Consider the following 21,591-nt stretch of genomic DNA (forward strand, 5'->3'; position numbering starts at 1 on the left):
ACCTGAGGAAAGTAGACTTGAAGATGTACAAGACTTACCAAGAGCTCTCTGATGCATTGGGCAGAATGTTCAGTTGCTTCACTATTGGTAATTTATTTGTACAAAGAAAAGTACTTATTTGAGATGAAAAATTGAAGTGATGAAGTGAAAATTGAAATATGTAAATGTGAGACACAAGGAATGTTGGACTTCATGAATGGGGGATCTGCGGACACGCTTCGCCGGAGGCATCAATGGAGATGTCGTCGCGAAGGAGGAATCGGAGTGGCTTTTGAATTTGGAAATGGAGCGCGAAATGGAATCTCGGAGAGTGAGGGGGGAGTGGAAATTAGATCCGACGAGGGTTTGATTAAGGTGCTGACCGAGCTTTTGATGGCGGCTTTGGAAGATTTAAGCGACAATTTGGTCACGACAGAGAGGAATTCTTCGGCGGAGGATTGCAGCGACGAACGGAGTCGTTTCTCCATTGATGTTTCTCTGTGATTTTCCGGTCTGCTTGCGCTTCTTATTGCTGCACCGTTGCTTTAGTTAAGGTTGAGTTGGTCACTTTGTTTAGGACCAAATAGGAATACATTATTGTGTTAAAATTGTTAATCCAGTCAAAATTAAGTTAATTGGTGTTGACCGTCAAATTTTTGACGGAACTGTCCAGAATGGACCAAATGTGCCCCGTTTTTATTTCTGAGGGACCGAATAATTCAAAAGATAATGTTTTGGATCAAAATCAAAAAATTATATGTTAAGGACCAAAATGGGTTTTTAGTCATGATTATAATATGTAATTTAATTTGATGAGATTCATATCGGTGAGTAGGAATTGGAGAATTAGATATGAAAATTTAATTTATTGAGATATTCAAATATTAAGATCAAAAGAATAGACTAAGGAATTTAAAAAAAAAAAACTAAAAGTGATCATGTTTAGGCCACTCCTTTGTAGGTACTACTAATAAATATTTGAAAGAGAAAAAAAAGGTGGAACTTTAAAAGATTAACCGATGGAGTAGGAGTACTTAGATATGGATATTTATATCAAGATTTAATGTTTTTTTACTATTAAAATATAATAAACAATATAAATAATAATAAAATTGATTAATATAAACCGGTTTGGTCAGATTGAAAAGTTAAGAGCATTAGTATGTAGAAATCATGTGTGTTTATCTTTTTTCTTATAGGGTTATGTTTTATTGGTGGACACGTAATCGAATAGGTAAAATATCGGAATCACATGTTCTAATGGTCGTTATTAATTAAATATATAACTATGATGAAGACATTTCTGATTAAATCTTATCATTAACATTGTTAAGTTCAACTTCACCGGTTATTAATTAATCAATTTAATTCAAAATAAACATTGAAAGATGTTGTACAAAAATTGACTATATAAATCAGAAAAATAATTTTGTATTCGTCATATATGAGTTTAGGACTAGTTTATCATCATGCAATTTACTAAAAATGTATAAAATTAATAAAATGTTCTAGAATCTTAATGTTCGAAATTCAAAGGTTTCCTTTACAGGACAAGTTCATCAATATCTTCTTGCAACTTGCGTAGTACATATTTCATTTTACTAAATGTAATTAACAAATTACTAGAGGAATAATAACTGCAAATTTCTTTTCGTCCTTGCTTCTACGAATTAACCAATATTCTTAGTTTGACCGAATAGAATGTTAGTATCTCTTTAATTTCATAGGTTGACTACAAAATTGACCTCAACAACCTGCAGAATGTTCTAATCTATAGTATTTTGCATTATGTTATGAAATGAATTAAAAATACGAAATTTCAAGAAGAATAACACTATTATTCTTAATTAAAATTCATAAATGTGGATTGGAAGAAATAATAGGAAAATGGGTTCAGTTTATGAGTTTGCAAGTTGCAACAAGCTTATTAAGTGACAATTGGACTTAAATAATGTGCATTTTCAGTGAGATATGTAAGTTTATTTAGTAATTTTACTCATTTTATAATATTTGCCCAAATAAGATAAATGAATCACAACTTTTTTCGTTATTGGTGCATAATCAATTAATCAGTAGTCAAAGCATTCAACTGTTTAAAAACAACTACTCCTATAAACATTATTAGGAAAAAAAGAAATTAATGAAAGAGAAATCTATTTTATTCTATTCCTTTTCCATAGCTAGTGGTATGATCTAACTTTGACTAATATGCCACCCTCCAAATATTCAGATAATGGTGACAAAATAATTTGGTAAAAGGAAAAAAAATCAATCTTTGGATTTGACTAGTGGACAAAATTTTCTATTTGGTTCAAGACTTCTGCTGGAAATTAAATAATTCAGTGGATGCTCATGCTGAGATTAGACAATTTTAATTTTGTTTGAACTCAATTTAAAAGATGTTAGTTGATTAGGACTGGACAAAAGGGGGCGTTACGAGTGAGAAAATAAATTCGATTACAATAATAATTTCGACCACCAAAACTCTTTTGCCCATAACTACTTAACAAAAAAGTATACATTTTAGATAGGAATGTAATCAAAATGAAAAGTATAATATATTGTAAAAACTCTAAATTATGATCGTTATTTAAGAACTGATATTAAGTTATTAAAATATGACAAATAACATCAAACATAATATATCAAACATAATATGTCAGCATAATATTAATATTGTCAATCGATTAACGTTGTTTGACATTTTTTATATGTTAGTGTTTATCATCTGATGACATCAATTCTTGAAATCTAACGATTCAAATCATAGTTTGAAATTTATAGAAAAGGTGTATATTTCATTTTATCACTACCCAATTTAAATATGCTATATATTTTATGAATGCAACATTTATGAGAATTGTACTCATAAAATACATATTTAATGTTATTTATTTTATTTTATACATTTAGTTAGATTCTAATATTGTAAAAATAGTTTTTAAAATTTTCTAATTTTACAATTTTTATAGAAATTAAAATTTGATTTGTCATTTTCTATACTTAATTAAAATTATAAAAAAAGAATAGATCGACATTTCATATAGATTATAAAATGGAAATTGGTCAGAAAAATAACCTAGGAATATTTTCACAAAAATCCAGTATTTTCTACAGCCTTTAAAAATGGTCTTAAAATCACCAACTTTTCAATTGTGTGGATTTCTCACACTAAAGTTTCCAGCATAAGTGTAAAAGACGGAGCTACATTCCTTTTTATGGGATAAATGAAATTGATGATGATATGGAGTTCTGGAATTAGTGTCGACATTCAATGTAGATAAAATTATACCGGAAACTTTAGTATGGACAATCCGCACAATGAGTAAAATTAGTGATTATTAAAGGTTGTGGGAAAACCAAATATCTGTGAAAGTTTATTAGTATCATTTTCGCAAAATAACCGAAAAGAAAATGTCTCACTTTACTTTCTATACACTCTAACTATTTATTAATATCAATTTTGCAAAATAATCGAAAAGAAAATTGAGAGAGTGCTATTTAATAACTTATCATTTTCTTGTATATAGAGTAATAAATCAACACTCTCTTCATTTTATAATTAAGTTATTTTTATAGTATTTCAAAAAATTTTGCAATATCACATTTTCTGGCGGAACTGGGAGAGCAATTTTATTCAAATAAATGCGTTCATTAAGAGCATAAATAACGCGGCTGGTCGGGCCGCAATTCGCGAGTCCCGGCCCGTCCCGCGCGTTAGACGGAGGCAAGTCGCGGCTCAGGCCGGTCCCGGGGCCGCATTCCCGGCCTGGAGCCCGTCCCGCGGCCCGGCTGGGACGGCGTTAATCGCGCGCCGTGCCGCACTGGCGAGTCCCGGCCCAGCGTTACACGGGTCTCGGGCTGGGCCGCAACGCCAATATATTTTTTTTATTTTTTTATTTTGTGTCTATAAATACGAGCATTCCATTTGTGCATCAATCTTACGTGCATTCCATTTCAATCTCTATTATACACTTTGAATCGGCATCAATGGATTGGTTCAACAACGATGAACGTGAGATGGATGAGTTCGTTAACTCGAACAATTGGTACATACCGGGGTCGCAACCATCGCAGCCGACGCCTAGTCCGGGAGTCGGTAGCAACGTCGACATAACCTCGCCGGTCAACACGGAAGAGTTCGAATTCAGTGAGATGGAGCCCGCTCAAGAGCGGGGCAAGGAGAAGGTCGGCGAGGAGGATGGGCCGAAGAAGTACACTCCGCATGAGACAATGTGGCTTGCGAGGAACTACATCGACGTGGCCGAGGATCCTATCATCGGCAACCAACAGACTGGCAAGGCTTTCTGGGAGCGGATTGCTCAGAAGTATAACGCTGGCCGTCCTAAAGGGTCGATCGAGCGTAGCTACGTGAAGCTGCGCAAGCATTGGGGCCGGGTCCAGGCGGATATGAGCAAGTGGAACGGAAAGTGGGCCAACGTAGTTCGGATGTGGCCGAGCGGGCACAGCGAGGCGGACCTCGTTGAGAAGGCGAAGGATGCGTTCTTCACTGACGGGAAGAAGGCCTTTAAGTACTACGAGGTTTGGAAGCTTGTCGAGAAGAGCCCGAAGTTCACCAGCGGTGCCGAGCCGGCGGCAACTGGGGCGGCGAAGAGAACCAAAGTTTCTGCCTCCGGAAACTACTCTTCGAGCGAAGGAGGTCCGGCAATCGACCTCAACGTGACGGACGACGGCGTCTTCGTCTCCTCTCCTAGCATTCAGAGCCGCCCGATGGGAACAAAGGCGGCCAAGAAGAAAGCAAAGGGGAAGGCAACTGCGAGCAACTCCGCTATGGCGCCGACCAATCCGTCTCTGGATAAGATGTCCGACACTTTGGCGGAGATGAATATTACATGGCGGATGAGCCAGCTGACGGAGTTGACATCGAGAGATACATCGAAGATGTCGGATGAGGAGCTCGAGTTGCACCGTGAGATGATCGTCTACCTTCGCGCCCAAATGAAGAAGTAGTAGTCGTGGCCCGGGTTTCTTGTATTTTAAATTTGCTTCGTCTAGTAATGTAATGTTAATTTCTAATGAACAATGCATTTTCCCGGTTTTAATTGTTCAACGAATTGCGTTTACGAGTTAAATATGTTGAAGTTGTGAATAGTGTCATTTATTAGTTGCGGCCCGAGTTGCGGCCTGCAGGGTTAGAGGCTTTTGGGGCCAGGCCGCAACTGTAGAGGAATGATGACGTAGAGGGAACTTGGAGCTGGAACTGGGGACAGGATTATTCATGGTCTAAAACCCATCATTTCTCTCTATATAAAGAATACTAACACTTGTCTCTCTACAACTTCTTCCAATCCCAAAGCAATATTGCTAATTTGTTGATTTCATGCTGCATTGATGCATTATCTATCATGGATCACCCTTGCCATCTTCCTCACCATCCCAATTTCTCTCTCCGACCCTCGAATTTCGGAGCCCGGCTTATTCTGCGGCGTCGACCGGCCGCCGCCCAACGCCAGCGCCTCCTTCATCCCGCTCTTCACCAGTGCGATGGAGACCATCCCGCAGCAAGTCGCAGCCAGAAACTGGGGCAGCTACGTCTTCAACTCCACCAACGCATCCATCTACACCCTCGCGCAGTGCCACGCCGACCTCTCGCGCGACGACTGCCTCCAGTGCTACGCCGCCAGCCGCACGCGCCTCCCCCGCTGCCTCCCCGCCTTCGGAGGCCGGATCTTCCTCGATGGCTGCTTCCTCCGCTACGACAGCTATGCATTCTTCGCCGAGAGCGTCGATCCTGATTCCGACGCCGTCAATTGCACCTCCACGGCGCCGAATTCCACGCTGCCGGATGCGGAGTTCAGGAGGAGCGTTTTGGAGGTGATCGACAACGTTACGGCCGGCGGGAGATCCGCGACGGCGGGGATCGGCGGCGCGTTTGTATTGGCGGAGTGCTGGAACACCGTCGGCGCGGAGGGGTGTAGGGCGTGTTTGGCGAAGGCGAATTCGGAAATTAGGCTGTGTTTGCCTAGCAGCGAAGGCCGCGCGTTGAATGCTGGCTGCTATTTGCGGTATTCCACGCAGAAATTCTATAATCAGTCTACTGCATCAAATCGTGATTCCGGTGAGAGTTGTTTTAAACTTAAAATTTGTCAAAATATCATTTTAAGTCCGTGAACTTTGAAAATATCATTTTGGGTCCGTCAACTATGAGTTAATATCATTCTAAGTACATTTTTACTATTTCCAAGTTTTTCTAGACAAAAATACCCTCAATACCTTGAAGGGTATATATTTTTAATAAACTTATCATATACTCATATTTTTTTATGAATATGTTTATTATATATTTTTTATGAATTTCTAAATATAATTTAACCTTCAATATTATCATTTAATTTTGTGACATGCAAGAAATGTTCTTTATTCAACTTTTTATAATTAAAGAATTTTAAAATATTTTTAAGATATGTATACTCGTAAAATTAATGTCCCAGTCAATAGACGATACTTGAATACTGATATATTGATATTATTTTTAAATAATATATTAATATTTAAGTATCGTCTATTGACTGTGACATTAGTTTTAAGAGTATACATATCTTAAAAATATTTTGAAATCATTTAATTATAAAAAGTTGAATAAGGAACATTTCTTGCGTGTCACGAAATTAAGTGATAATATTGAAGGCCAAATTATATTTAGAAAATTCGTTAAAAAATATGAGTATGTGATAAATTAATTAAAAATATATATCATTCAAGGTATTAAGGGTATTTTTGTCCATAAAAACTTTGAAATAGTAAAAAAGTACTTCGAATGATATTAACTCATAGTTGACGGATCTCAAATGATATTTTCAAAGTTTACGGACTTAAAATGATACTTTGACAAAGTTCGTGGACCAAAAAAGACATTCCCTCTTTTAGCAATTAACCTGATTTTATGTTCCCATATTAAGTTTGGGAAGATGATTATGGAGTTTTCTGTGTGTTTTAATGCTGTTTGAGTTTCTAATTTGTCTTTTTATGCTCATTTTACTTTCGATTCTTTGTATCGATTAGTTTTTGACGATTGGCTGATACAGTAACAGTTTCTGTCCTCTTTTGATCAACTGCTTTATTTTAAATACAAAGCGTGATGATCTATCTGTGAATAAATCTTGTTCTTATTTGGCGGCTTTGGAAAGGTTGGATTTTTTGACTTGTAGCATTGTAGAGTGATTAGTTGGTAAAAAAGTGATTCATTCATGACAAATGTTTGATCCATTGTATTGAAACAGTTTAGTCAAAGTTTGATTCTGAAAATTTTAGGTGTTTCTAGAAGAGGGGTGATTGTCGCCGTTGTTTGCTCTGTGCTTGCTTTCTGTATGCTCTGTCTCTTTGGTGGTCATGCTGCCTATCGGAGATGGGAGAGACGAAAACAAGGTATTTTAACGCGATATAGGTAGTTAGAAGATACGATGCTTGGAGTGGAAGAGTTGTTCATGTTGATAATATTTGCAGAGCGTTATAATCTTGGCAAGATTTCATATTCATACCACAAGTCAAGTTTGAACTTCAAATACGAGACCCTAGAGAAGGCCACCGACTATTTTGAGCCGATGAGGAAACTGGGGCAGGGAGGGGCGGGCTGTGTGTACAGAGGGACCCTCCCAAATGGGACGACCGTGGCTGTGAAGCGGCTCTTCTTCAGCACGAGGCAGTGGGTTGATGAGTTCTTCAACGAGGTGAACCTCATCAGTGGAATCGAGCACAAGAATCTCGTGAAGCTTATTGGGTGCAGCATTGAAGGCCCTGAAAGCCTTCTGGTTTATGAATATGTGCCCAACCAGAGCCTTGAAGTCTGCCTCTTTGGTGTGTTTGTTGTAGTAGTTAGTTGTTCTCTTTCGGTTTGGGTGATTTTGGTCAGATTCTTGAGTTTCTCGTCTCCCTGCAGATAAGAATCGGGCGAAGATCTTGAACTGGAAGGAGCGGTACAACATTGTGGTTGGAACAGCCGAGGGGATCGCGTTCCTTCATGAGGGTACCGAGTCGAGGATCATCCACAGAGATATCAAGGCCAGCAATATTCTTCTTGATGAGAATTTTGATGCTAAGATAGCTGATTTTGGTCTTGCTCGGAACTTCGCAGCTGATAAAACTCATCTCAGCACAGGAATTGCAGGCACATTGTGAGGAAAATCGCGTCAATTCTCAACTATATAGTTCGAAAGTAACCCTATTCGCTTTTGCAGAGGATACATGGCACCCGAGTACATAGTGAAAGGGCAGCTCACAGAGAAGGCTGACGTTTACAGTTATGGAGTTCTGGTTCTTGAAATCGTGTGTGGAAGGAAGAACAACGTCTTTGTTGACGACTCTGGATCTCTCCTACAAACAGTAATATCCCTTACACTACTCCATATCATGCCATGATCATCTTTCATTTTGTTCGTTATCGTAATGTCGGCTTTATTTTCCTCCTTGCCCCTGGCTCTCTAGGTCTGGAACCTCTTCAAGACAGATAGACTAGCAGAAACCGTCGACCCTTCCTTGAAGGCTGACTTCCCGCCAGCAGAAGCTTCGAAAGTCTTGAAAATCGGGCTCCTCTGCGCGCAGGCATCTGTGGCTCAACGACCATCAATGATGGACGTTGTTAGAATGCTAACAGATGAAAACTGCCAAATCCCAGAACCAAATCAACCGCCATTCTTGAATACTAGCGTCCTTTCAGGCAGCACTGCTAGATCATCCTACAGCATCAACAGTTCCACGTCGAATCCAATTACGCGGCAAGAAACATCCCATCCCTCCTCAGAATCCTTCAGCATTCAGAGCTCGGAAGGGCGGCGATCAAGAAGTGACGAAATCAGGTTAATATAGAAGAGTTTTTTTTTTTTGCATGATTGAATCTGGCGGTTGTACAAGAGTTCAGCCTATAGAAATGTATGTAGATTTTGTAGTTTTATTTTTGTTTTAGAAAAGATCAAAAAAAGAAATATAGTTGGAAATTGTGTAGCAATATTTCTTAGGTGTAGATTATTATAGACAGATTGTAAAAATTGAGCCAAATTGTAACACAATGAGAAATCTATGGATTTGAAACTGTTGTGTGATTGCATAATCTTGCTCTTATTCAACAAGCTACAAAACAAAACTAATAAGATCAGGAAACACAAAATAAAATCATGCTAAGTAGCAATTGATCAGTAAAATTATTGCACGAGCAAGAAAAAATATTGAAGGGATTTAGTTCTTAGTTCTACTCATCTTCTCTAACAACACTGATATCGCCTCTGTTATAATGATCATAGAACTCCCTAGTCTTCTTTTGGTCTTTCCATTGGAACACTTTCCAAAATCCCCCGGCCACAAAGCCGAGGCCGGTCGCGATAATAATCTCCTTTATGACACTCGGGCCCTTGAGAACTACATGACGAGCCATCCTCTTCTGTCAAACCAAAACCTAACACAAATAGAAAATCATAATAAATTCAATAGTTTATACTTGTCGTTCATTTTGTCATTTTAGTTCGTCCGTAAAACATTGCTCGTTTCATTTTCGATAACATCCCCATGACTACCCTTATATTTTCTACTAACTATATAACCTTATAAGCATATTTACCTAACATTTACTATAGTTCATGTAAAAAGTGAAATATTTTTAGGGAAACTTGTTGAATCAAAACTAATTAGCTAATAGATATTTGAATCAAAATATAACAACATTATCAAAATGCAGAGAAATCAAATTTTATTCACTATTTTAACTAGAATACACAGAAACAAAACCGAATTCACAAACATGAAAGGGAAATAAACCGAAGCAAGCTCAAAATCATAAAAAAAACATGAAACATATAACAAAAAATAAACAATGAAAAGAAACTCACGGTTTCGATGCAAATTTTGTTGAGGCGATGAGATCCCAAAATGTCGAAAGAAAAACTGTAGCTATGAATTCAGAAGAAATGGTAAAATATAAAGGTTGTATATATGGAATCGAGACGTGAAATGTATTTCTTTTTCATTATCAAATTTCAGTTAATTTTGAAAAAGCTTAGCCTTTTACGCCAAAAGAATCGGTCAAGCTGATTGACAAGTATTAAAAAAGTTACATGTAAAATAGAAAATTGTATAATAAATATTTCAATATATCTATATTTATTTTGATGATTAATTTTAAATGAGTTACAAATCTATATCTCTTTGTAGAAACAAGCTTATACACTCCCAATTTGTGATTAAAAAAAACAAGCTTATATAATTAGAACATAGTATTATAAAGTACTAATAAATTATTGTTTTGATTATTTTCATGAGCTAAAATAATAATTTCCCAATTTGGTAAATAATTATTCTTATCAGAAATATGTTAGCAATAAAAACTCTTATCTGTTCAAAAAAAATCTAGCAAAGTTCCCCATTTTATGGGAGTGGGCCAATAGAAGACATGTGACACTACTAAATATTATCTAAGTATTTCTCAAATAGATCTACCAACAACAACAACTAGAATTGAGAGAAAAAAAAATGTTGGCAGCCTCTCCTTCCACTCATCAATACTGCAATTTCAAGAATTCCATATGGTGGAGGTAACTGTTAAATGGTATAGACAACATATTTAGAGAAGAAAGCAATGGGAGAAGATTATTGTATTTTGATTGAATGATAAAATGGTATTCAACACCCATATATTTATAGGGATGTTGGTGACTTTTGAGATCCTACAATAAATGTATATTCATGGAACTACACTACTATTGGAACAATGCATGCACATCTTCAATGCTTCTTGGAACTCCATTCTTGGAACTATATTCTTCTTTAATGTTTATTGATACTTCCCCTTTTTCTCAACACTCCCCCTCAAATTGAGTGGTGGGATCTCCAAAACTCAATTTGGAAAGCACATCTTCAAAGCTCCTTGAGTTGACTGCTTTAGTTAGGATGTCGGCAAGTTGATCCTCAGAGCGAACAAAAGGGAGTTCGACAATCCCATTCTCAATGTTTTCTTTGATAAAGTGTCTGTCAACCTCCACATGCTTCGTTCGATCATGTTGTACTGGATTTTGTGAGATGCTTATAGCGGCTTTGTTATCACAATACAACTGGCACTTGCTTGGAGGGAGATTAATCTCTTTCATCAATCTCCTTAACCATAAAATCTCGGTCAACCCACTTTTAATCCCACGAAATTCTGCTTCGGCACTCGAAAGAGCCACCACCTTCTGCTTCTTACTTCTCCATGTTACCAAATTACCTCCAACAAAGGTAAAGTAGCCTGCTGTAGACTTCCTATCGTTTGGGTTCCCTGCCCAGTCAGCATCTGTATAACCATGAATCTCAAGATGCCCATTTTTAGCGAACACTCCATGCCCTGGAGTTCCCTTCAAATACCGACAAATCCTAAGTGCTGCCTCCATGTGATCTGTCTGCGGCTTATGCATGAACTGACTTACGACCCCAACTGCATAGGCAATATCTGGCCTAGTGTGCGAGAGATATATGAGTTTTCCGACTAGTCGCTGATATCGACTACGGTCAGCCAACTTGGCTCCTTCTCTGATTTGTAATCCGTGATTAACTGCCAGAGGAGTGTCTGCTGGTTTACATTCCAGTAGGCCGGTCTCTGCTAGGATGTCCAAGATATACTTCCTTTGTCGCAGAAAAATTCCTTTGATTGACCTTAGCACTTCAATCCCAAGAAAGTACTTGAGATTCCCCAAGTCCTTCATCTCAAATTCCTGAAAAAGATTTTTCTTTAATTCCTCAATCTCTTCTAGGTCGTCACCTGTAATAATCATGTCATCAACATATATGATTAAACATGTGATCTTATCACCCTGCTTCTTAAAAAATAGCGTATGGTCTGAATTGCTCTGTGTATATCCATAGCTAATCATTGCCCCAGCAAACTTCCCAAACCATACTCTTGGAGATTGCTTCAATCCATACAAGGTCTTCCTCAATCGGCACCCTTCACCTGCTTTAAAATCTGTTGCAAAACCTGGGGGTGCCTCCATGTAAACTTCTTCTTCCTTCTTCAACTCTCCATGTAGGAAGGCATTCGTCACATCAAACTGGTGTAATGGCCAGTCCCTATTAGCAGCAATGGATAACAACACCCGAATTGTGTTCATCTTAGCTACTGGAGAGAAGGTCTCAGAATAGTCAACTCCATATGTCTGAGTATAGCCTTTTGCGACAAGTCGTGCCTTGTACCTTTCTATCGAGCCATCAGGTCTTCTTTTGATAGTGAAGACCCATCGACAACCCACTGGTCGCTTCCCTTCTGGTAGAGCACATTTCTCCCATGTGTGGTTTCGAATCAGTGCATCAATCTCTTTCTTCATTGCTTCCCTCCAATGCTTGTATTTCATAGCTTCTTCCCATGTCTGTGGTATTTCTTCTTCCTCATATAGTGCATTCTCGAAAGCCCGAGCCATCTCTGATAAATGGCCTTTGGCTAGGTTCACAACAGAATACCGCTTTTTCTTGTCAATCCTCTCTGGCGTATACCTTTTGGGTGGAACTCCTCTGTTTGACCTTGGTGGAAGTATGTACCTCCCAGTGTCAGGGTCAACTCCTTCGACCTCGACTTCCTCAATTTCCCTTTCTTCGGCCTCAATTGAATTTTCTTCTGCACTTACAGTGTTAGCCAAACAATTATCTGTATCCACAGGATTACTTACAGTGGATAACCTTAACGGAGAAATATTTGAGGCGATGCCACTTTCTACGATGGACTCTACCACATCAGAGACTTGCTCAGCGGAATTGCTTACTGTTTTCTCTGATAGATCCGCATCAGGATTGCTTGACGTTGGCAGTGGCATTGAGATCCAACTTAGCGGGTCCGTATCATTGTTATCCCTAACATTACTCTCCCCCTGACCGCTAAGATGGGTAAAGAAGTACTCAGTTTCAAGAAAGTTGCAGTTCATTGTAACAAACATCCGGTTGGACTTTGGATCGAAACACCTATACCCCTTTTGATTTACCCCATATCCTACAAAAACGCATTTGATAGCGCAAGGGGATAGTTTAGTTCTTTCATGTTTAGGAATGTGGACAAAAACGGAGCATCCGAAGACGCGAGGTTCAAGAGTCAAGGGCGGAGGAATTTTTGTGAAGGTGGACAAGACTTGTAGAGGAGTTTTATGTTTGAGAATACTTGTGGGCAATCGGTTTAAGAGATAGGCTGAGGTGGCAATGGCTTCTGGCCAGAAGTGTTTCGGGGCTTTTGACTCTATAAGCATAGAACGAGTCATTTCGAGGAGAGATCGATTTTTCCTTTCAGCCACACCATTTTGTTCGGGAGTATGAGCACATGTGGTTTGGTGTATAAGGCCTTTGTTTTGGAAGAGTTGTTTCATGGTAGAATTAACGAACTCCCCCCCATTATCTGACCGAAGGACCTGAATGGTTTTGTGAAACTGAGTTTGGATAAGGTTATAGAAATGGGTAAAGTGTGACAAAACTTCAGATTTTTGTTTCATGAAATATATCCAGGTCATGCGAGTGCAATCATCCACAAAAACTAAGAAATATCGAAAACCTTGCCCCCCAATAACTGGTGCGGGACCCCAAACATCAGAGTGTACTAAGGCAAATGGGGTTTCAACACGAGTATTACTTAATGGGTAAGAGTTCCGATGACTTTTGGATAAAAGACAAGTTTCACAGTACATGTCATGCTTAGGAATAATACTAGGAAATAATAATTTTAAGTAACCGATAGATGGATGACCCAAGCGCCGATGCCAAAGCCAAGCTTTCCTGTCAGCTGATCCGTGAGTTAACATGGCAGTCCCTTTTTGAGCTATCTCATCCACATAGTAAAGCCCATCACGTTCAGTGCCACGCCCAATTATCTCTCCGGTTCGGATATCCTGCAACAGACAAAATTGTGGCTGCATTAGTAACGTACAATTCAATTCCTTTGTGACATGACTAATGGATAATAACTTATGAGACATCGAAGGAATATATAGACAATTTGATAACTGCAAAGTTGGGGAAATGTTAACGGTTCCAGCCCCCTCAACCACCGTAAATTCCCCATTGGCAGTTTGGATATGAGATTTTAGAGGTTTCTGAAGGTTGGTAAGGTCTGAGGCATCATATGTTATGGTATCGGTTGCCCCACAGTCAAAAATCCATTTATCATTTTTCTCATGGCCATTAGATACTGCACACACAACTCCAAGCTTCTCGAGAGGCTGAAATCGATTTTGGCAAGTGGTTTGGGAAATTATGGAATTTTCAGGAGATTTGGGGGCTAATTGTGACTGAGAATTTTGGTGGGGTAAAACCTGCAATTTCCCAAAGATTTGGGGGCTTCCAATAAAAGAGCCCCCTAACCCTAATCTACCTGAATCGGGCGCCGCCTCTCCCCTCATCAATTCTTCACTCCAATCGTGAATTACACTCCCACTTCCGCTGGCAACGAAGTTTGCTGCCCCGGTTGTATTCGCCGGCTGAGCAGCTTCATTTCTGGTCCTTCCTCCTGGCTGGACAGCACCGGCGGTTTGCGCGACCCCCTGCACGGCGTTGCCTCCGTCGCCTCCAACTGCTGCGGCGGCGTGCCCGCCACGGTTCCATGGTGTTTGCGGTTGCGGCGGCTTGCCGTGCTTCTCTTCCCACCAATCTGGATATCCAACTAGTTCAAAGCATGAATCTTTTGTGTGTCTTTTCCGTTTGCAGTAGGAACACACCAATTTTGACTTGTCTTCTTCATCACTTCGCCGATTTCTATCATTGCCACTGCCGCGACCACCACTGTTGCTGCCGCGACCACCACCGTTGCTGCCGCGACCGCCACCCCGAGAGCCGCCGGTAGGGTTCTGCCACCCTCGGATGGCGAGGCCAGTTCCAATTCCATCCATGGCAGCTGCTCCGCCGGTGTTTGCCTGTTGTAACACTCGGAGTCGTGTCTCCTCCTGCTGAATCAGGTTGTACGCATAGTCGACGGAGGGAAGTGGGTCCATTTTCAGTATCTCCCTCTTGGTTGTTTCATATTTGCTATCAATTGCATAGAGAAACTGACATACTCTCTGATCTTGTATGAATTTGTTATGAATCTCCATATCCTCTGGACATTTCATTGGGTTCGTCTGTTTTTGGTCGATTGAAATCCAGATCTCTCCCAACCGGCTCCATATTTCTTCTAATGAACTGCTTCCTTGCCTCAGTGTGGTTGCTTTGAACTGAAGATCATACACCTGGATTTTATCTCTTCCGCTCCCATATGTGACGGCCAACGCATCCCATATATGCTTTGCCGTCGGATGTTGTGAAACTCGACTGACCAGTCGAGGCTCAATGTTTTGTATTAACCAAGTGATCACACAGTGATCGGCTTGTTCCCATTGTATGAAGGCTGGATCGGTTCGCGGTGGAGAATGAGGCACTCCGGTGACGTGAGATACCATTCCCCGACCGCTTATTGCCGTCTTCATCAATACGGACCAAAGGGCGTAATTTTCTCCATTCAACTTATTCCCACCAATGTGGAGGGGCTGCGTGTCAATTCTGAATGGCATGGCAGCTGTTTCTGGTGGATTTGGTTGGTTCATCGCAAAACTATTGCGCATAAAGTTGGCAAATTGCCGGGCAAATTCATCTGCCATAGATGAATCTGAGGTTTCGGTTACTATATAGTTGTCATTTGACATTTTGGCTTATGGTTATAGATACAGCGGAAAAAGGAAAAACAAAAAAACGGGAAAGGGCCGAGAAAGGTATCAAAGACGATGATGATACCTTATCTGAGTCCAAACCCGCTCTGATACCATGTTAAATGGTATAGACAACATATTTAGAGAAGAAAGCAATGGGAGAAGATTATTGTATTTTGATTGAATGATAAAATGGTATTCAACACCCATATATTTATAGGGATGTTGGTGACTTTTGAGATCCTACAATAAATGTATATTCATGGAACTACACTACTATTGGAACAATGCATGCACATCTTCAATGCTTCTTGGAACTCCATTCTTGGAACTATATTCTTCTTTAATGTTTATTGATACTTCCCCTTTTCTCAACAGTAACATCATCTGATCCGTTTGAGTACAATAATATGAATATATTTACACCGAAATTGAAACACGAGACAATATACGATTGGATTGGTTTCGGCTCGATGAAACAGGAGGCGAGGTTCAGTTTCGTCGCGATGCTGTGTGAAGAAAGAAGCAGAGAGCAGCAAGAATCATTATGAATTGCTAGGAGTTTCAGTTGATGCAAGTGGTCTACAAATCAAGGAGGCTTACCGAAAATTGCAAAAGAAATATCACCCAGATATTGCAGGGGATAAGGTTTTTGCTATTTAACATTGTTTTCATTCTCAAATTTTGAGTCTATGCAGTGGTAATAACTTACGTTTACAGGGTCATGAGAGCACAGTCACGTTGAATAAAGCGTACGAGGTATTGGTGAGAGACGACCTCAGAAAAGAGTACGATAGGTCGATTGGCAGAGTTCGTGTCGGGATCGAGAGGAACACGCTAGGTAACGTGTGGAAAGAGCCCCTGAGACCCCAGGCTCTATTTGTCGATGAAAATGCTTGTGTAGGTAAATACTAAATCTATTAGGAATCCAAGGTGTTTCCAATGACTTATTCGTGTTGCGAGTAAGATCATATTCTTGTTTTCAGGTTGCTGGAAGTGTGTGCATTACGCGGGTAACACATTCACCATGGACGAGGCTTCTGGAACCGCCCCCATCAAGGTTCAATACGGAGATCATGATGCGCAGATCGAGGTATGCAACGTTTCCTTCTCTTTTGAATTTTGAGTCTCACAGTAGAATTGAAGATAAAGAAGAATGCGCGAAGATAGTTAACATCATAGGCAACGATGGTAGATATATTGTTAGTATGTCTTGAATCTGTATTGTTTTTGCCGCTATGCTATGTTTCTGTTTCGGGTCCTAATTATTATATTTGGCCTAGCCCGTCTCGTGTGCCTATTTATATAGAAGTAGGGCACATACCTCTGTAATCCGAATATAATCTGTCCCGCCCGAGGACATAACACAACTTTGGTGAACCACGTAAATCTGTGTCTCTTTACGTTTCTGTTTGTCTTGATTACACAACTACTATATTCTGTACAACATATATAGCGATCCAGTATATAATAAATTCTCGACACTTGCCTTACAGATGTCGGTCGAATCGTGCCCAGTAAACTGCATCCACTGGGTCGATACAGAAGAGCTAGCAGTTCTTGAGCATCTGATCCGGCCTCAACCGAAGGAGGGGTACGGAATATATGGACAAGGATGGGAAAGGCCTGCAAATGTATTCATGGCTGCCAAATCCTTCAACAAAGAGTTAGAGCGGCAAGAAGAAAGCAAGCATAGACATGGTAATCACATTCATACATCTACAGTTAGATTATTTTTCGATGAGTTTGAACTTTTACCCGGGATTGCAGGAAACTCAAGGGACAACGAAGAAACTCAAGCTCAGGCAGAAGCACGCGAGAATGCATACAAGGAACTGAAGATCGGAAGGTTTGCAAGAATTTGTAGCTGGATGAAGCAAAGCACTAGTAATTTCTGAATGAAAGTGAAAAGTCTGTATGTGTATATAAGAAGCCAGTAAACATTGTTGCAATACATAGGAATTTACATGAAGAAGATACACTGGCTAGCCAAATCTTTGAGTTCAAATTTATATAATTTGCAGGAGAGCATAACAATGTTTTGTCAAAGAACATAAACACATTCTACCTTCACAAAGGCAATCCTATTTCACTGGACTAACAAGGCTCGCATCGATGAGGGGATTAACGAATGTGAGCCTTGTTAGAATGTGTTTTCGACGTCATATGCTCATTCACTAATAAGAATATGTTGTTGAATATTTTACTTAATTTGTTTCTTACAGTAACTGAATTGACATTAACTCAAAAAAGTAATTGAAATGAGTTTAAAATTAGAAACACTCAATTACATGTGGCACGCACATCGCACGGATGCTACACGTGTACATATATATAGAAACATTGAAAGCATTACTATATACAGTTAGTTAAGATAGGATTATAGTATTAAAGACTCCCAAAAGCATTAACTCAAATAAACCAAATGTATTACAAATATGAAAGTTGCATTTAGAAAGTGCTTTAATCAATGTCTCTAAAGATTTACGGTGGAAACGTACAACATATAACGTAATCTTGTTAACTATAAGGAGTCTCGCGCCAAAAAATTAGCTAGTGCCTTAGTCAATGTTTCCTGTAATATTTCTGAACCTGCGAAGAAAACATGTAATGCGATGGTTTACTTAATTTGTTCCTTATAGTAACCGAATTGAACATTAACTAAAAAAAATTGAAATAAGTTTAGATTTTAGAAACAATCAATTACACGTGGCACGCTCATCGCACAGATGCTACGCGTGTAAATATATATAGAAGTATTGAAAGCATTTTTTATATACAGTTAGTTAAGCTAGGATTATAACCCAAATTAAAGACACTCCCGAAAAGAATTAACTCAAAGAAACCAATGTATTACAAATATCAAAGTTGCATTTAGCAAGTGCCTTAGTCAATGTCTCTAAACATTTACAGTGGAAACTTTCAGCATACTAACGTAATCTTGTTGACAATAAGAAGTCTCGTGCCAAAAAAAATTAGCTAGTGCCTTAGTCAACGTTTCCGGTAATATTTCTGAACTTACGAAGAAAACATGTAATGCGATGATTTACGTAATTTGTTTCTTATAGTAACGAAATTGGACATTAACTAAATTTTTTTGAAATAAGTTCAAATTTTAGAAACAATCAATTACACGTGGCACACACATCGCACGAATGCTACATGTGTACATATATATAGAAATACTGAGCATTACTATATATAGTTAGTTAAGATGAGATTATAACCCAAATTAAAGACACTCCTCAAAAGAATAAACTCAAAGAAACCAAATGTATTACAGATATCAAAGTTGTATTTGGGAAGTGCCTTAGTCAATGTCTCTAAACATTTACAGTGGAAACTTACAGCATATAACGTAATCTTGTTGACAATAAGGAGTCGCATGCCTAAAAAAATTAGCTAGTGCCTTAGTCAACGTTTCATGTAATATTTCTGAACCTACGAAGAAAACATGTAATGCGATGGTTTACTTAATTTGTTACTTATAGTAACTAAATTGGACATTAACTAAAAAAAACTGAAATAAGTTTAAATTTTAGAAACAATCAATTACATGTGGTATGCACATCGCACAGATGCTACACGTATACATATATATAGAAATATTGAAAGCATTACTATATACAATTAGTTAAGATAGGATTATAACCCAAATTAAAGACTCCCCAAAAGCATTAACTCAAAGAAACCAAATGTATTACAAATATCAAAGTTGCATTTAGCAAGTGCCTTAGCCTAGGGATGTCAATCGGGCCAGCCCACCGGGTTTCGGGCCAACCCTGTTCGGGTTGCGGGTCAATCGGGTGCGGGCTAATCGGATTGTGATTTTTTCGGGTTATAAAAGTTCAACCCTAACCCTGAAAGCTCGGGTTTCGGGCTAGCCCATCGGGTTAATCGGGTTGCTACCGATAAAATTAACATGCGATCAATCCAATAAATAATGATGAAAATTAGTTATATTTATAAAATGTAAAATATTTAATTATGATAAATTTGAGATATATGCTTAAACTCAAACATAAATATGATCAAATACTAATATTTGAGATTTATGCAAAATAAAACATAAACATCAAGAAATTTTAAAGCATGTTTAGTAATTTAAATATTTCTTTTAGTGAATTTGAAGTTTCTAATTCATTTATCTATTATTATATTAATAAAAAATGTAATATATAATTTATATATTTAATATATAAAATGGAAATTTATTTTTTCAGTAATCTGTATTATAAAATAATCAATGAAGTGTCGAATTAGAGTAAAACAAATAGAACAATAGAAATTTTATCGGGTTTTCGGGCCAGCCCATCGGGTTTTCGGGTCTGGCCCTAACGGGTTGCGGGTTAATCGGGTGCGGGCTAATCGGGCTGTAATTTTATCGGGCTGAAAATTTTCAACCCTAACCCTATAAATTTGGCGGGCTATTCGGGTCAGCCCACGGGTTTCGGGCTAAATTGACATCCCTGCTTAGTCAATGTCTCTAAACATTTACAGTGGAAACTTATAGCAGATAACACAATCTTGTTAACTATAAGGAGTCTCGCGCCAAAAAATTAGCTAGTGCCTTAGTCAATGTTTCCTGTAATATTTATGAACCTGCGAAGAAAACACATAATGCGATGGTCAAGATCAGCCCATACAATAGGAAAACATACTTACACTCCGTGCGACTTGCATGCCAGGACCTATAAAATGACATCATATGTCAATGTCGTTTCTGAATATCTACATTGGAAACTTACACCAGATAACGTAATCTTGTTGACTATAAGAAGTCTCACTCCAAAAAATTAGCAAGTGCCTTAGTCAACGTTTCCTATAATATTTCTGAACATGCGAAGAAAACACATAATGCGATGGTCAAGATCGGCCCATAAAGTAGGAAAAACATACTTACACGTATGTGCGACTTGCGTGTCAGGACCTATAAAATGACATCATATATTAGGTAGTCATTAATAAATAACCATATGCTCCCCATATGCAGCTTCCGAAGCTGCTTTTTGGTGCTCATGAGAGTACTTTGTTATGACAAATAATATAAGTCGAATAAGTAGTCTTTATGGAATAAATATTTACAAATTAAATCGTGACCTTGCATTACCTGATTCTTTATCTCCTCAAGTTTTCTAGTGCAAATAATGTGAGGCAAAGACGAGCCATCCTCCCAACTATAATAATACACATTCACTTTGGGGGATGTGACAAATTTTTCCAGTTCATCCTTGTTTTCAACAGTATAAACCTAAGAAATAGAGAAAACGATTGATGATCTCAGGCAGCGGTCTGAGCTGTCAAACAGCGTCCACCTAAAATACGCAGAATCAATTTATTAATTAATTCAATCACTTTCACGTTTTATGACACTTTTACATTGAAAAAAAGTCGTGTAGCCGCAACTCACCAACTAGGCACATGTATGGAATATATATTTCTCATCTTTATTTTTTTTAATTGAGAAAAAATTATACTTGGAGTTATGTTGGTATAAGAGAGGGCTTGTTTTCCTATATTAGCACTATCTTCGCATTTCACTTGCATGATTATGTGCTTCACACATTATTTTTTACTTTCATCACTTAACATTACAACTTTGTGCATCATTTCTACACTTCACTTAACATTATATATGGATATATTTTAAAATTTATTTTATTTTATATATTTAGAAATTGTGAATATTTATATATTCTTAGTAAATTGAATAACTGAAAAATAAAACTTTAATTCAAAATTATTAGCATAAAATAAAGTAACTGATTACATAATTAAAATTTAAATTATTTTTTTAAAAAAAACTGATCAACATAATAGAATATTCAAAACATACTATAAAAAAATAAAACAACAATCTAAATATATAAAGAAGAAAAAACAATGTAAAACATGTCATAATGATGAACTATTATATAAAATAAGGTCATCTTTATTTTTTTGAATCGATAAAAAATTATACTTAAGTTATGTTGGTACAATGGAG

General features: G+C 38.1%; 2 protein-coding genes across 2 annotated transcripts; both read left to right on the forward strand.

The window, feature by feature from the left end:
• The first annotated feature begins 5,294 nt into the window (after positions 1–5,294).
• On the forward strand, positions 5,295–9,040 carry LOC121775007 (cysteine-rich receptor-like protein kinase 42). The gene is made up of 6 exons (XM_042171940.1): positions 5,295–6,058; positions 7,252–7,365; positions 7,444–7,794; positions 7,877–8,111; positions 8,175–8,319; positions 8,422–9,040. The coding sequence occupies exons 1-6, from the start codon at positions 5,332–5,334 to the stop codon at positions 8,800–8,802; spliced, it is 1,953 nt and encodes a 650-aa protein (XP_042027874.1). The 5' UTR covers positions 5,295–5,331; the 3' UTR covers positions 8,803–9,040.
• A 6,395-nt stretch (positions 9,041–15,435) lies between these two features.
• LOC121774214 (chaperone protein dnaJ C76, chloroplastic-like) lies at positions 15,436–17,503 on the forward strand. Its single transcript, XM_042171126.1, has 6 exons — positions 15,436–15,524; positions 16,088–16,253; positions 16,326–16,509; positions 16,592–16,698; positions 17,102–17,306; positions 17,376–17,503. The coding sequence occupies exons 1-6, from the start codon at positions 15,436–15,438 to the stop codon at positions 17,501–17,503; spliced, it is 879 nt and encodes a 292-aa protein (XP_042027060.1).
• Positions 17,504–21,591: the final 4,088 nt, after the last annotated feature.

Source organism: Salvia splendens, chromosome 17, assembly GCF_004379255.2.
Source record: "Salvia splendens isolate huo1 chromosome 17, SspV2, whole genome shotgun sequence".
Taxonomy (NCBI): Eukaryota; Viridiplantae; Streptophyta; class Magnoliopsida; order Lamiales; family Lamiaceae; genus Salvia; species Salvia splendens.

Bases quoted from the DNA above. Each gene is read 5' to 3' on its own strand.
- LOC121775007 (XM_042171940.1), top strand. From the start codon at position 5,332: ATGCATTATCTATCATGGATCACCCTTGCCATCTTCCTCACCATCCCA. The intron at 6,059-7,251 runs GTGAGAGTTGTT...TGAAAATTTTAG, and splicing joins TGCATCAAATCGTGATTCCG to GTGTTTCTAGAAGAGGGGTG. The intron at 7,366-7,443 runs GTATTTTAACGC...TAATATTTGCAG, and splicing joins ATGGGAGAGACGAAAACAAG to AGCGTTATAATCTTGGCAAG.
- LOC121774214 (XM_042171126.1), top strand. From the start codon at position 15,436: ATGTGGAGGGGCTGCGTGTCAATTCTGAATGGCATGGCAGCTGTTTCT. The intron at 16,510-16,591 runs GTAAATACTAAA...TCTTGTTTTCAG, and splicing joins CGATGAAAATGCTTGTGTAG to GTTGCTGGAAGTGTGTGCAT. The intron at 16,699-17,101 runs GTATGCAACGTT...CTTGCCTTACAG, and splicing joins ATCATGATGCGCAGATCGAG to ATGTCGGTCGAATCGTGCCC.